Source organism: Dunckerocampus dactyliophorus, chromosome 14 (genome assembly GCF_027744805.1).
Source record: "Dunckerocampus dactyliophorus isolate RoL2022-P2 chromosome 14, RoL_Ddac_1.1, whole genome shotgun sequence".
Classification (NCBI taxonomy): Eukaryota; Metazoa; Chordata; class Actinopteri; order Syngnathiformes; family Syngnathidae; genus Dunckerocampus; species Dunckerocampus dactyliophorus.
The window spans coordinates 17723988-17741107 of record NC_072832.1 but is presented as its reverse complement, the minus strand read 5'-3'; the positions used below and the strand labels follow the sequence as shown (position 1 = coordinate 17741107).

General features: G+C 39.8%; 1 protein-coding gene across 2 annotated transcripts in view; it reads left to right on the top strand.

The window, feature by feature from the left end:
• Positions 1-17120, top strand: part of LOC129194203 (adhesion G protein-coupled receptor A1) — a 224516-nt gene that overhangs the window by 43798 nt on the left and 163598 nt on the right. For both annotated transcript variants that reach the window (XM_054799239.1, XM_054799240.1), the window contains 4 exons: positions 7052-7123; positions 11491-11562; positions 12150-12221; positions 12345-12508. In XM_054799239.1, coding sequence (XP_054655214.1) covers positions 7052-7123; positions 11491-11562; positions 12150-12221; positions 12345-12508 — 380 coding nt within the window. The remainder of the gene's footprint in view (positions 1-7051; positions 7124-11490; positions 11563-12149; positions 12222-12344; positions 12509-17120) is intronic.

Genomic DNA, 17120 nt, shown 5'->3' with positions numbered 1-17120 from the left:
GTAGCAGTATCTTGTTTGTACATAGTCAACAAACTTTAAAATTAAAACCTTTCAAATCAAAGGATATGGCACAGTTGAAAACATGTGTAGTGATGTTTTTTGAATGCAGAATTAGATTTAGGCCACACATTTTAAAAGCATATTTTTGTTGTGGCCTCTGGTGCACATGCAAACATGGTTTTTATTCTTAAAAACTGAACTTTTGTAAAACTCCGACCCGAGTGGAGATTTTTTGTGTGTGTGAGTGTTTGGGTGTGTGTAAGGATACAGCTGAGTCATCAGAAATGCATAACAGTACCTCGTGTTTTTCAACCTTATTTAACAACAGAATATGAAGTTATTGACTTGTTGGTGTTGGATCCATTTGGTGCAGTGGTAGACACGCGTTCGTACGCCTTATACCATGTATGGGCGATTAAATAAAACATACATTTTTCCATGGTTGTAAGTGTGGACTGATTTTAAAGATGATGTATACATCATCTTACATCTAATATATTACTATATTGATGAACAATATAGCGCAACAATGTGCAACCAAAATACAATGCTTCTGATTGGACAAATTGCACATGACAGTGGGTGAATGTGGATAGAGATGACTTTTTAATAGTGGAGGAAATGTGTGTTTTTCAAAATATCTAATTTTAAGTTCACTTTAACTTGACAGGTCATGAGCAGGTCAGTAGTCACAGTGCATTGACCCCTGACATTTAGTAAGGTGCTTGATCGGAACTGCTGAATACTGCTCACACAGGTCAAGATGAAGGATAGGGCTGCAGGCATAATGGATGACTTCTAGGCCTGCACCTTCCACTGGCTCTTTAGCAGCATATTGTACATGATCAAAGACAATTTAAGATGAGCGGATATCAGAGCTTCATGTTGGCCGACCTGATTGGGCAAAGAGGCTACAGTGTCAGAGAGAAAGCGCAAATTGTCTTCCTCTAAAGTACACGTGTCAAACTCTGGCCTGGGGGCCAAATCTGGCCCGTGCTGCATTTTCTTTTTTCTTTTTTTATTTATTTTTTTGCTGCATTTTCATCCGATCGGCGGAATGGTTTAGCCAGCCGGCGAGCGTGGCAGACAAGGAAGCCCCGAGAGAAACGGATGGAGTGGCCGTGTCCGCGGCGACGGAGTGGGAGGCGGCCGGAGCAGCCGGGTCCTCGGCGACGAAGTGGAAGGCGGCTGTAGCGGCCGAGTGTGGGTGACGGCTTGGTCTTGGCGGAAGGAAGAGCTGCGGTCGGCAAAGGCTTGCTCTCGTCCGCAGGAGAAACCAGAGCCAGAGGTTATCAAACCTTGGCCCCGCGTGGAAGGATCGTGGACGCCGGAGGTGACCTGACCGGGCCTTGCGTCCAATCACCTCGTTGAGCTGGGCGAAGCGGCTCTTCATCTCCCAAAAGCTCTCCAGGAACCCACCAGGTGCCTCGTGGTTCCGCAGGATAAGCGCATAGCGAGCGGCCATGTCTGCAAAGCAGCAGGGAACTGTCTCTGCGGGGGTCACGTCTTGGCTCGTTGATTCTGTCACGTTTAGGCAGAGCTGTCGGAAGCTCGACCCCCAGAATGCAGAGAAGAGGCAGCGGCTTGCAAACAAAAAGACTTTCAATGTGTTCAAGCAGGTGCAGGTACTCACAGTTGTAAAGGTGCAAACAAAAAGCGAGAGAGGGAAAATGTCTGTGGGGAAAAATAACATGAACGAAGTACAACAGGTGAGTCAAATCTTTTAGGTGACAGCTCCGGTGCGAAGACGAGGAGCAATGCCAATCAACCAGCGCCGCACGTACCAAAACTTTGTCCTTTTAACCGCCACTGATGATAACCTATGCAGCTGCGCGGCCGCCAGGCGTGATGCTCCCCGGAGAAAGTGCGACCCGCCAAAATAAGAGCGCAGGACAGGAGACGCTCGCTCCTGTCCTGCGAGGCGTGACAATCTCTGTGTGGAATTTGCATCTTCTCCCCGTTTATGGGTTTTCTCCGGTACTCCGGTTTCCCCCTACGTTCCAAAAACATGCATGTTAATTGGCGACTCTAAATTGTCCATAGGTATGAATGTGTGTGTGAATGACATATTACCAGTACTCGGGTTATTTACACAGGTATTGAGGAAGTGTGTGTAATTATCTATCTTTCTTGCCGTATTAAATATAATTATGATATCAACTACTTTGATTACCTGTAAACTGTGAAAATGTTACTGTGAAAAACTAAACATGAATATTTATATAACAGTATTTCAAAGTTTACCAGATTTTCTATATGTTATGTTTTATAGAAAGAGGTAGATCATTTTGACTTGTAACTTGCATGCTGAAAAAGTGCATGCGACCCTGATAAACATACATAAGTATGTACTCATAAATAAACATTGTTTTCTATATTTATAGTAGGAGGTAGATCTTGGGGACCTCATTTTAAACATATCTTGCAGGCTGAAAAAGTGTGAGCACCCCTGTTAATGACCTCCACTGACAACCAATGGATTGACAAGCTTGTTGTGAGTGCACTGATACCTCGTGATTGGCTACTGCCAAAAAAAGAGCTACCGCTTCCTCACTGACTCGCGAGCATCACAGTATTTAAACAATCAGTAGTAATTCTGAAGATAAGGAGATGTCACGAGATTAGAATTTAGCCTTAAATTAGCCGCAGGGTTCAAAGTTTATGAAAAAAGTAGTGGCTTATACACTGGAATTTACAGTAATTTACAGTAGTATAACAGTTGTTTGTGTTCAGTTAGAGAAAAACTGCAAACATGTAAGTGCATTTCCAGGCATTTTCCTCCTTTTGACTTTTTACATGCTGTAGTTTGCCATGAAACTATGTGCAATGTAAAGGTGTAACGGTGTTTCCCACAGGGAGTTTATTTGTACCATGGTTGGTTTGCGGATGATCACCCAATGATGTAATTATCAAATTTGCACAATTGGCAAATTGCAAAAAGTGAGTAAAAACAGGAAAAGCAATACACATATGTTTAGAACTACAAATGGACCTTTCTTCTTTCGCTAAACAAACAAGAGGGATCCACCTGTTTGCTTTTAGATGGGGCAGGGCCCCACAGGGCCCCACGCAATGCATGCTTACATTTCAGACTATTCAAGACTAGATTTGTCTTTTTAGATTAGTCTTTTTTTTTTTTTTAAGATTATCTATAGGATTTGATCGCTCGCAAACTACTGTATAGTGACGAAGTTGCTAAGTTGGCGATGCTGATCCCTCCTGCTTCGTTTTCTTATTCCCTGGCAGACCTGGGGTCTCATCTATAAAAGTGCAGTCCAGGATGTACCCTTCCTCTCGCCCAAAGTCAGCTGGGATAGGCTCCAGCATACCTCCGCAACCCTAGTAAGGACAAGCGGTATAGAAAATGGATGGATGGAATTCTGACTAAAAGTCTCCTTACACAAGAAAGCTAAAATGTGCGTACGGACAAAAATATTCAGTTGGAAAAAGCGGCACACGAACACTTTCACACCATTTGTGGTTTATAGATTCCACCTTGAGGAGAAGTGTGCCTACGCAACTCTGCCTCACATTACACCCTTTCCATGCCTCCACTTCACCATAGAAGGTCAATGCAAAGTGACTCACGAATGCAGCATCCATATTTAAAGAACCTTGATGGCATTGTTACGCTGACCGCTGTCATTCTGAATCATGGCTAGTGAGAAGACGACAAGGACGAAAAAGCAGAATTTCACGGAAATGGAGGTGGAAATACTGGAAAAAGTTGAATATTTGGAGGGCACAGCAGTTGCATACTGAATAAATGAAAGATGATTGAGTGACGACACGTCCGCTGTCATCAGCATGTGTGGAACTGGAACTGTGGCACACATTTTTAGAGCCACCACTAATGATTATTTTCCTAGTTGATTAATCTGAAGCTGATTAATCAAGCAATTAGTTGTCAGAAAAGGAGTAAAAATGTTGATCACGGTTCTGTAAAGTCAAGGCTGATGTGTGTGAATATCTTGTTTTGACTGCATTCTGGTCTGCTTTCATGGATGACTAAGGGAATTGTAAAAAATATTCACATTTGTGAGGCTGAAATCTGAAGATATTTACATTTTTGAATCAAAAAATGATGAATCAAATACCAAATAGTTGTCAATCATTAATTTATTGGTTAATTGTTGCGGCTGTAATATTATGCAATTTTAGATACCATTATATCTTAACCATTATAATGATTTTACTCCATCAATGTGTTCCTATTTTTTCTGCAATTGGGATCTTCTCTCCCACCAGAACGCTTCTAAAAAAAAACATTTTTTTAACAAAATATGTATCGACATATTAGTGAATCAGGCCCAGTGCCTGCAGTTTCTGTCTGTAGTTAACACTTTGGTGTCCTCCCACCTCCTTAGGCTGCAGTATAGACCTCTTTGGATGTAGATCTTTGTCAATGTCGTTCCATGGCATTATCCATATTGGCACCGTAGAGACTGGTTTGCAAAGCAACCCTGGCATGTTCGCCAGTCAGTCGCAGGACACATATTGACCATCATCTTATGTTAGAACATAACACGTTGTCCCCGTGCTTGCTTGGGTTTTCTCCGAGTACCCCGGCATCCTCCCGCATCCCCAAAACGTGCATGTTACGGTAATTGGAGACTAATTTTCCCAGTAGGTGTGAATGTGAGAGTGAATGGTTTGTCTACAGTATGTGCCCTGCGATTGGCTGGCGACCAGTCCGAGGTATACCCCACTTCTTGCCTGAAGTCAGCTTGGATAGACCCCATCTCACTCACGGCCCTAATGAGCACAAGGGGTACAGCAAATGGATGGATAGAGGGCTAAAATCTCATTTTAGCAATTACAGTTCATTACTTTGTATGAGCTGAGACTCTTCATTTTGTACGGCACACTGTTTTTGATAGAGTTTTGATGGCTATGTTTTATTTCTTTTGGCTGACTCCAGTCTGGCCTGTCTGAAAGCAAGCTAAAAAAAGAACCTTTTGGGCTCTTCATTTGTATATGTTGCTGACATTTATAAAAACAGGAGCGCCCTTTTTCATTCTCATTAAACTTAGCCAAAAGTGCATATTAAAAGAAAATCAGAGACACAATTTCAGGACATTTTCTTTGGCCAGAAGACAAAACCCAGAGGCCATTTTTTTGGTAGTGTCAGATGCTTTGGGTTGGGTGGAGGTGGTAGACACAGAGACCTTGTATAAAACCACAACATGTGTGTTATTCCCTCTTGCCTGGATGTGGTCAGGATGCTAAGCAAGCAGGAAATGGTTAGTACGGTCTCGCTAGCAGGTACTTTTTTACAGATTGAAAACAAAAATAAAGGCTAGAAATACTGTTAGAAATTATATCTAATTTAAATGTGTCATAGATTGTTACTTTTTATTGTACACTAATCCCTTGCTTATCATGCTTCATTTATTTATAAATACAAATTTTGCAGCTACAGTATAAAAAAAAAAACTTGTTTATGACCTTTAAATACGGGTTTTAACATTGTTCGAGCCCTCTGGACATGAAATAACGCTCCTATAGTGACCTTTACACTCGTATTACATAATATAGTACCGATAATTACACTAAAATTCTTGTGTGTTGCTGTAAATGTGTCTTGGATATATGGAGGACAGGAAGTGACATCAGGGTTTCAGTGTTGAGTGAATTATGGCTGCAACAGTAGCCGTGTTAGGAATTATGGGGGCTCAGGTGGTAGAGTGGTCGTCTCCCAACCTGAAGGTTGCAGGTTCGATCCTCCGTTCTCTGTTGAAGTGTCCTTGGGCAAGATATTGAACCCCCAGTTGCTCCTGATGCTGCATCATCAGTAGGTGTATGTATATATATATTGAGTGCCTGACAGTGTGCCTTGGAGGTGGAAAAGTGCTATACAAGTGAAAGACCATTTACCACTATTGTGCCTGTTGTGAGATAATTCAAACCTGCAATAAAAGCCTGTTGTTCTGGCGATCAAGTCTGGTACTTGTGTGTCTCACTGAACATTACTGACATCTGGTGCCCAGTGTAGAATACTACACATCGTTCAAGATTCAAGATTCAAGAGTTTTATTGTCATATGCACAGTAAAACTGGTGGTTCTGCTATGCAATGAAATTCTTGTTCTGTTCATTCTCCCAAAAAAGAATGAAAGAAAAACAGAAGAAAAAGAAAAGCATCATGTCTGAATGCTTCATGCTTGCAAATGCTTAATTAAGGCAACTTATTTGTACATTTTCCTTAAATATGCATTTTCTTTTACTAATAATAGGTCGTACTTAACCACGAAACAGCATGATTTACTAATTAATATATTTGTGAAAAAATATATATTTTTTAAAACCTGCAATGTGGCGAGGGACGACTATTGTGCAAAAAGTCTATGTTGGATGAACTGTCATCTTAAATTGAATACAACATGATGTGGCAGTGTTTCCCACAGGGCTGCAATCTATTTGTGGTGGTAAAAAGTGATAAAAAGAAACAAAACATGAAAAGCAAAACAAAGATGTTTAGAAACACAACATAAACTTAGTACAGATGACGTCTCAAGAAGCCTTTCCCTCGATGGACAACTCCTGTACGACTGAGAGCCTACACAGACGCATTGCTAAACTGACGACAGTGATCCCTCTTGCTACGTCTTCTTATTCTCTGGCAGACCAGGCGCATATGAGGTGTGTTACGATGCCATCTACTGTAAGGCGTTGGAACCAGAAACTACTGTATACTCAAAGTTTCGCTCCATTATAATGTGTTTATGAGTGAGGGCAAATAGGTAGCACCAAGTCTATTTGTGGTGGTCCGAATTTATTCATGGCAGGCGATCACAAATAAATGAATTTATGGAAAACACTGCCTGGATTTATGCGCAAGGCTTCATACCTACTGAAGGATATCTGATATTAAGCCAGTGACTCCTGAAATAAATACACACTGCCAACAAAACATTATTTCATGAACGGTAAGAACATCATCAAGTATGATTTTGGATGAGTCCCATTTCCATGGAAGGCATTTGCTCAAAGCGTCTGTATCACTGCCTTAACTCTTAACTCCCGTCTTCCTCTCTGTTTGTCCTCTCCAGGGATCTGAGGAATAATCTGATAAGCACAGTGGAGCCCTGGGCCTTCCGTGGTCTGCTGGCTCTGAGGAGACTGTAAGTATGATGAAGTCTAGTAATAGCCTTCTCTAGGGGACGTGGAAAGAACTCATTTGGCTTTGGGAGATTACAGAAAAAAAAGTGTATTAAATAGTGTGTCAAAAAAAGGACTGAAATATATAAATGCCGCCAAAGTTAAACAACTACAATTTTAGGCATTGCTGGATGTTCTTATGCTAGGCAAGGATACTTAACTGAGGGCACAATTCCCCAGTTTTACATTAATTCGGAAGGACACATCCATAACTGGAAGCTGCTCAGTTAAATTACAAGCTTTTTCCCTTGACTCTTAAAACCACTAACTGCTAACTCGACTCAGAATTTGGGGACGAGAGCTACTGACCTTCTGGTGACACCGTTGGCCAATTTATTAAAACTGATTTTTTTGCCTACTAGCACTACTGTCACTTTGAATTTCTCTTTCATCTTGTATGAGGCACTTACTTAAAAATTACGTTTATTGACTGAGCTAAAATGCGGGGTAGGAAGAGAGTTGTTCTGGTTGTTACTTTGCATGACAGAGAGGTATTCTGGATGCTATAAACGTAAATATAGTAATCCCTTGTCACTTCTCACTTACAATTTGGTGGCATCACTCTTTCTCGTTTTTTAATCATGCTCTTTGTATTTTTTGCAAGCATAAAAATGGCTAAATGAAGTAAAATACAAATATAAGGCATTCAGAAGACTCATTCAAAAACGCTGGTATAGTATTCTACACTGGTCACTAAGTGTCAGTAATGTTACTGTAATGTTTGGTGAGGCACACAAGCACCAGCCTTGATTGTTTGAATTATCTCACAACAGGCCGTAACCCATGCCAAGGTAAAACTCAACTCTGAACCCCACTTTACTACACGTCCAGTCTGCGCCACCAGAACACATGTAATACAACACATACGTACGAGTTTTATTTAGGTCATAAATGGCTTATTTTTTATCATTATCTCTGCTATATTGGGTAATTCGAGTGTAAATGTGACTATAGGGGGGTTATTTCACATCTACAGGGCTCTAATAATGTGAAAAAACGTGTTTAGAAGGTCGTAAACAGTTTTTTTATGCTCCAAGTATGAAAATATTACATTTTAAAATAAGGAATCCTACTACGGAAATTCACTAGTCACATTCAGGTCTGAAACCAATTAACTGCCATAAACTAGGATTACTGTACTTGTGTTAAGCATTCAAAGTGTACATTTACCAAACTGCTAATATCCAGTACAGTTGTATGATTTACATAGGTCAAATTCTTTACCCGCATACTTGCAGACAAACGGTATCCAAAAGTTGTGTATGTGTGACAGTGGCGGAGCCAGACATTTTTCATTGGGGTGGCCAAGGTGAGACCATTGCTCACATACGGGTGGCAATAAGTTGATACCTGAAATGTCTAGATGCCCAGTTGGGTGGCCGGAGAGTGACCAAGGGTGGCCACCACGTAGCTCCGCCACTGATGCATGATGTGCTTCTTACTTCGAAGTCACTGGTCTCCTGGTTGACACGCCTGACTTCTGTGTAGGCAGTGGAGGTTCAATTCCCACTCAGTCTATATGCCCTCTGTGATCTACTCTATATGTCTTTCACCTGAAGTCAGCTGGGAAATGTACTGCATTCATGCCCACATTTGTGTATTTTTATACAAGAATACCTTATGGCTATGTTGTTTTAATTATTACCATTTAGATTGGGAATAATCTGAGTTTTTCCCGGCTTTTAAAATGTTTACATAAATAGAAAATTACAGCTTTTTAAAATGTTTTATTTTGTCAAGTAATTATTTTGTTTTGATGATGATGATGATTGCACTTTGATAGTTTTGTGGGATCTGGGCTGTCAGGGACACAGGCAGTGAGTTAGCCATGCTGATTTTGGGGCGTGTGTGTGTTGCCAAGCATGGGGAGCAGCAAAGTGTTAATTTAAGTGCTCCCCAACCGGTGATTACTGAGTGCTCTGCTTATTTTCCCACAGCTGCTCCAGCAAAGTAGGTCTTTAATTACAGAGCATGAGGGCACAGAGCCGTGGACGCAGCAGTGCTCCGGCACCTTCTGCATTTTGCACGTGTTTGAGCATCTGTACATAGGCACTAGTTATGTAAGGAGTAAAAGGCTGAAAAAGGTTAGTAAGTGGATGGAGAGGTAGGGTTTTTTAGGAATTAGAGCAAGGGTCGGGCTCCTACGGCTTGCGAGCCATATGTGGCTTTTTTAATGTCTGTCTCTGGCTCTCACACGTTTCTTTTTTGTTTTCACTGACATTTTTAAAGTAAAATGTTCCCAAACTCACAGTGTTAAAAAAACATTCAAAATATAAAACATTATAATGTATTTTAATCCCTCTATCCATTTGCTACCACAATGACTCTCCTTCCGATAGTTTCTGGGTCAGACGCCAAAACACGATTATAATTGGACAATGCAGTCGCCTACCTGGTCATTGAGTGGTCAAGAAGTGAACTTCCCACCTACCTAATGCTGTAGCTAGCGCAAACACCGTTGACGAAGATGGTGAAAAGAAAGAAAGATGAGTAGTACCGTACATTTCAGCACGAATGGACAGAGGAATTCGCCTTCGTGGAGAGAGCACGATCGGCGGTGTGTCTAATACGCCGTGATCAAATTTCATCAATGAAACGGTCAAATATAAAGCGCAACTTTGACTCACGTCATGCTACATTTGCATCTACCGTTAAATATCCAGCGGGAGACACCCGGAAGAAAGCATGCCAAGAGGTACTCCAAAATGCAAGCTAGCCAGCAGCAACTTCCTGCACGGAGCCGACAAGCTGACTGGTCTTCGGCCAGCTTTGCTGGTTCTTAGCAATAGTGAGGAACGGAAAACTAACATAACTGCAGCGGAATTTGTTTCCCTCGCATTTGATGAGTCAACAGACGTAAACCATGCAGCACCATAAGTCCCTTTAATGGTAAGAACTATTTTATTTATTGATTAGATTCAGTATAACATTATTAAGTGTTGGCCTTGCCTGAAAATGCAAACATTTATTTGTATTCAAAGTTAAAAAAATATTATATGGCTCTGATGGAAATACATTTTCAAAAATTTTGCTTATATGGCTTTCCGAGCCAAAAAGGTTCCCGACCCTTGAATTCGAATAATTAGATTACAATTAAGTGTGACAAACATGCAGAAAAAAGGAAATCAGGACCCAAAACACTTTTTCACATCACGATATATACACATCTGGGATGCTCCAATCGATCGGCTTACTGATCAGTGTGGGCCGACTGAAAAAGCATGTGATCGGCATATACCAATAAATGCCTTTCAAAGCTGATCACCTGTGGCTCGTACAATTTAGCCTGCAGCCTGTAGCAATCCCTGCGTGCAGTGTAGTGCCTTGGGTAGCGTCCTCCCCCCACTTTCCTAAGCACTGCGCAGGCATGGCAAAACAAACACACACACAAACACAGTATATGCATACATACATATACCCTGTATGTGTGCAAAGGAACCCCAGAGACAGTGCACATCACACACACATCACAGAAGGGTGTAAGATGCTGGCTGCGATGGCATACATGGACCGGCACAACCAGGTAGCAATCATGTACTTGAACATCTGGAACACATATGGACAGGAGGTCCCAGAAACAAGAATCCAAGAATCAAGACGGCAGACACCACCAAAGGTCGTTGAGAACAGCCAGGATAAGTCCTGTGGGACTTCCAAATCAAGAATGACAAACTGGTGATGGCTAACCAGCCAGACATAGTGGTGGTGGATAAACATCAGAAGACAGCGGTGGTGATATATGTCGCAATCTCAAGTAATAGCAACATACAGAAGAAGAAACAGGAGAAACTGGGGAAATACCAAGGGCTGAAGAAGGAGCCACAAAAAATGTTGGGTGTAAAGGCCAGTAGTGATCGGGGCACTAGGGGTGCTCCAGAAGATACCTGGAACAACATGACATCTGACTATGCTGGGTATAAAATTTACTTCCAACATATTTGCAATGAACGGAACCGCGCTGACAATAGTGTGTGTGATTTATTTTAAAGCTGATGACATGCCCCTGGAGACCGAGCTGGCAGGAAGAGGAAGTCAGACACATTATGGAAATGACTTTAAAAATGGGACAATAAGGATTAATAGATGTTTATTTGTACACTTTCCATTCATTCATTATATGTTGCCTCCACTTTAATATATAAAACATACCGTAAAAAGAAGAAAAAAACATGACTTGAACTACTTACATGCTATTCTGGAGTCGTACCCTGCCACATCAGAAAAAGATACACCTCACTATGTTACAGTGTGCTATGTCCGTCATTTTCTGTGTACCTAAACAATACTCTATGTGACTAAGAGTTTCTCTGGGCTTTTTCTGTCCTTGTAGAGACCTGTCCAACAATAGGATTGGTTGCCTTTCCCCTGAAATGTTTCTGGATTTGGGCAGCCTTTTAAAATTGTAAGTAAACCATCAGTTTATGTAGAAATTTGTATATTAGAGTCACTATTAATAAAGTATTGTAATCGTAACTAGGGCTGCAAGTAACGATTATTTTCTTAGTCGATTAATCTAACGTTTATTTCAATTAATTGAGTAATCACTTATGCCGTAGATGGATCAAATCAATATGAACCAAACGCAAAAAAATTGTTGTTGGTCTGCAAAATATCAGAAAAGAGGCAAACATCCCGATCACTGTTTTCCAAAGGGTTTGTGAATATCTGGTTTTACCTAAAACACAAAGATGATAGGTCTGCTTCAATGGATGACAAAGGCAGTGAAAAATATGCACATATGAGAGGCTGAAATCTGAGGATATTTACATTTTATAATAAAAAAAACAAAAAACAATGTCTCAAATACCACGATAGTTGTCGATAAGTTGGATAATCGAGGTTACATCGATTGTCCAACGAATGTATTAATTGTTTAATCTATTAATAGATAATTATTTAATCTATTAATCTATTAATTGTTGCAGCTCTAGTTATAACTATTGTACCAGTGGGGTTATGGTGACTAATATCTGTTGTTTTTGCACGCAGGAATTTATCAGGGAATATCTTCTCAACTTTAACGGTGGGACTTTTCACACAGCTCATCGTTCTGAGAGTACTGTAAGCCTCACACCCTACAATATGAGGAATAAGCATTATATTGGATGGATTGATTTTTTTTTCTTTTTGAAGTCAGGTTTCAAACACAAACAGGTTGTAATTATACTACGGTTTTCTCACCAGACACTTCAGTACGGAAACGTTGTTCTGTGACTGTCAGCTGAAGTGGCTGCTCCTCTGGGCTCGAAGCAACTCGGTGAGGATTGGCAATGACACGGTGTGCATGTTTCCAACCCACCTCCATGGTCTGGAGTTCCGTAATCTACGTCAACAGCAGCTCACTTGTGGTAAGCACCAACATTAATAGAACAGTGGACAGTTTTGTATTTCAGAGTAACTAATACATCCGCTCTTTAAAGGGAAAACAAAATCACATGACACTGTTTGACCTCCAGTTTGTTATAATATAAAAGTAATTTTTTTACTGGGAAATAATTAATCTGTTCTATAGTCAAATTGCTGCCATCAGAAACCTGTATTTACTGTACAAGAATCCCTTGTTTAGCGCGGTCAAATGATCCTAGACCCGACAGTGGTAAGTGAAAGCCTGTTAATGACCTTCTAAATATGGTGTTTAACATTAACAGAGCCCTCTAGACATGAAGTAACATCGAGTAACCTTTACACTCGTAATAACGAATATAGCAGACATAATAAGAGTAAAAAAGCCACTGAAGACTGGGGTGCTCACACTTTTTCAGCCTGTGAGCTACTTGTAAAATGACCAAGTCCCAAATATCTACCTCCTACTCTAAAAATAGAGAATATATAAAGTATACTGATTATATTTATAAATATGAGTATTGATGTACATTGTACAAGTACACTAGGTCCCCAACTAACGAACACAATTGGTTCCAGACGTCCGTTTCCAAGTCAAATTGTTCTTAAGTCGGAGAAAAGGTAATATTACCAATTATATACAGTATGTACTACATGTACGTGTATACATATGTGCATATATACGTATGTATGTAAATATGAGTTTGGATGTAGTAGTAATATTAAATGAGGATAATTAATGAAAAAAACAATAATAAAAATGTTATAATAATACGTAATGGTAAATGTTATTTACCTTTGAAGAGGAGTGGTCGAGCATAAATACTGATTGAGCGACTACAAGGCAAAATAAAATAAAATATAGATCAGTCGGCTTGCGTTTGTATAGGCGAATGTTCGCAAATCGGATGTTCGTAAGTTGGGGACCTAGTGTATATTGAACACTATACAAGTATAGTAAACAAATTTTCAGCATGCAAGTTACAATTCAAAATTATCTTCCTATAAAATAGGAAAACATATAACATACTTGCATATGTCAAATCTAACTGGTAACCTTTGAAAGTACTTTACAAAATACTAATGATTAGTATTTCACATTCACAGTTTCAAAGATTACATGTAATCAAAATGGTTGATATCATTCAATAATTCAATTTAATATGGCAATAAAAATAATTACACATAATTCCTAAATAGTTGTGTAGGATGTCCGTCAAAATACCTACGTGGTGTTCATTATACATACGGCCCATGTATTACGTCCAGTTAGCATTTGCTGCCAAACATTACAGATATACAAGAAATAAAAATGATTATGCAAAAGACAATGCAACCGAAGTCAAGGCAACATATTAAAAAGGTTTCAGCAATGTGTGAATTTTCCATTTAATCATGAAATAATAGTTTCACAAACGAAAGTGTAGAAAACACACATTTCTATAGTGGAGTTCAGGATGAGAAACTGAGACATCAAACAATTGACTTTTTTTCTAAATAACTCGTCGCTACAAGTTACGGAGAACTTTTGTTATAGATACAGGCATTTTACCGCTGGGTTAGTTTATTTGTAGTCGGAATAATAAAGATGAAAGTTGCATTTCTGTATGTCGCTTGTCTGTTCACCACTTACTTTGCCGCAAAGGCGCAACAGCGAATCAGGAGGGGAGCTTAATGGCAGCTGACAGATGTCATATGATAAACTGACGTTTATGACGTGGGTGACACATGTGATCGGCTTACACTACCTTCACGATCGACCAGTAGCTTGCGACTGACGTGATGGACCCCTGATTTAAGACAAAAATAAGGCTCGTGCTTGTGTTTGCTGCTGTAAATGTGTTCCTAGCTGAGTGCGAGTGCGGGGAGGGGACAGGAAGTGATGTTAAGGGTTCAGAGTTGAGTTGTAGCTTGCCGTGAGTTACGGCAAACTAGCCCATGTTAGGGATTATTGTACCTGTTGTTAGATAATTCAAACCTAAAATAAAAGCCTTTTGTTTCGGTGATCACGTCTGGTGCTTTTTTGTCTCACCGAACATTACAGTAACATTACTGGCACCTCGTGAGCAGTGTAGAATACTACATTGCATCACAGCATCTTTGAATGGGACTTCTGAATGCTTTATATTTGTATTTTAGTTCATTTTGCCATTTTTATGTATGTAAAATACAAAAAAATTAAATATGCTTAAATATGCAAATGTTTTTACTAATAACAGGCATATTCAACCACGAAACAGCATGAGTGGAGTCATGAAATTTAAATCACGAAGTGGCGAGGGATTACTGTACATGCAATTTTACTGGAGATGCTTGATATTGGCCTTACCGATATCCAATTACTGATTTTGTCCAGCACTTTATAACCGATACTGATATCCACTAATACCAATACAGGCAGCAGCTCTTTCCTCAGTTAAATGTCGTGAAATGAACACATTCTGTTTCTTCTACTGTGATACCATTGAATGCATATTGCAAATAAACGCTGTTTTTTCAAAATAAGACAAATACTGCAATGTGCAATTCAAGTTTGGGCCCGTTTGGGCTGGCCTTAGTTTTCACATTATTTCTTGCTTTGTGTTTTTATTTTGGTTTCCTCTTTGGCGCAATGTGCAGCCGCGTTGGCATCGCTGGGAAGGGTGTGCAGCCGTACCTGTTTCTCATTAGCAATCAGCCCTACTATTTAGGTGGAGCCGCAACGTAACACTTTACAGTCATTGCAAATTGCATATTTACAATACAAAGGCCAAACCTGCAAATAATTCCAGACCGTGGACATACTGAGCTTGTTGCTCTGCGGAGCATGTTGTCATTCATGCGCCAATGTCATTACTGGCAAAAAAAACCCCAGATATGATCCGATTTCTCATTTTTATTCCAATATTGGTCGGCCAATATTGTCGGACATTCCTAAATTTTACGCTTGTGTAAAAAAGAACTTAACCACTGTGAAACTCAAATTCAATTTTATATCATTCAGAGAGCGATTAAAAAATAATAATAATAATAATTTGGTTACAATATAACGTAAACCAACTCAGTTACATCAATGCGCCTTATATTTACCATTGTACTAAGGTATAACTTTAACTGACAAAAAATAATGAATCATCTACTTAAATCACATTTCTACTAAGTGACCCAATTTTTCTGCCCATAATTAGTAATCTGAGTAATTCTATAGACTCATTTATCTAGAATCCAAGTTACAGTAGTTCAACAGTGGACAGCTAAGTCAATTCATTTTCATATTAGCTTTCCCTCCTTTCATTGTTATCGCTCCACCTGCTGTGAAGAGTTTAACAAAGCCAGTGATTTAGTGCCTATGTTTCACAAAAAATCCCCCCAGGGAGTCTATAAAACTGCATTTGTGATACGTTTGCCTGACTGTTTACCATTTTTCTTTCAGCGTTCACTTCACAGGGTTGCTACTTTAAACCCACAATTGTGGCACAATTTCCTGGTGTGATACTTTACCATTGAATCTACATTATGCACAAACATATGATTGCACTATTTACTATGATATCTGTCAGGATATAATTGAGTTTTTAAGCAGGACAAATTGGGTCTTTACTGACTTCAACCTGTTCGCTGCAGTAAAAAGAAAGTCTTTACACTGACTTTTTTTCTATCTGGTAAAAGACAGACAATCTTTCCCTTCCTCTCTCCTTGTCTCCCCTCTGCTGCCTCCATGCTGCAGTTCACAGGGGAATTGTGTGTCATATGATAGATTCATCTTCTTCTTCTCCCTGCATTTGCTTTCCGCCAGGGGATGTTGCTCCGGAATGAGAAAATCATTGGTTGTTTGTGGGTTATGGTTCTGTGTGTTTATGCATATGCGTGAGTGTGTCTGTGAGAGACAGAAAAAGAGAGATGAAAGAAGGCATTATATGAATGCATGATGTAAAACACTTTCCCAAAAAGTTCAAGTGTTATCTGTCATTATGCACTGACACGCGGCACCAGTCTGAGATTGCTGCGCCACAAAACATTTTGGAGTTATTCTATATAATCCTAATTGTATGCATTTTGAATTGGCACTCACAATCCAAAGCAATTACAGGGTAATTCTGTGAAGTTCCTAGTCAAAGAGCCATGAGTGGAATCCAGCAGCAGGAATAGGCACACTTCTTTCAGCACTGGAAGCATCTATTATGGGATTACCGTGACACTTTTCTGGTCCTGCTCTGCTCCGCTTGGATCTTTCTGCCTCTTCATAGCACGAGTAAATCTCACAATATGTTATGGGTTACCTTGACAGCATGCATTTTTCAATTGATATAATGTGGCGTTATAACATGCGGTTATTAATTCAATTTAGTGGTGGTTTTCAGCTGTCATCACATTTCAGAGCAGGCGTGTCAAACTAATGTTCGTCCCAGGCCACATCAGCATTATAGTTGCCCTCAGAGGGCTGGTTGTAATTGTGAAACTACTGTATATCATTGGGTTACTTCTTCATCAAATTATTGCAGAATTGCCTCTGTATCTGATTATTTATTGTTAATTAATACGGCAATCCCTCGTTTATCATTTACCGTGATAAGTGAATTTCTGCGAACTAGGATTCCTTATTTATAAATGCAATATTTTCGTAGTTAGAGCAAAGAA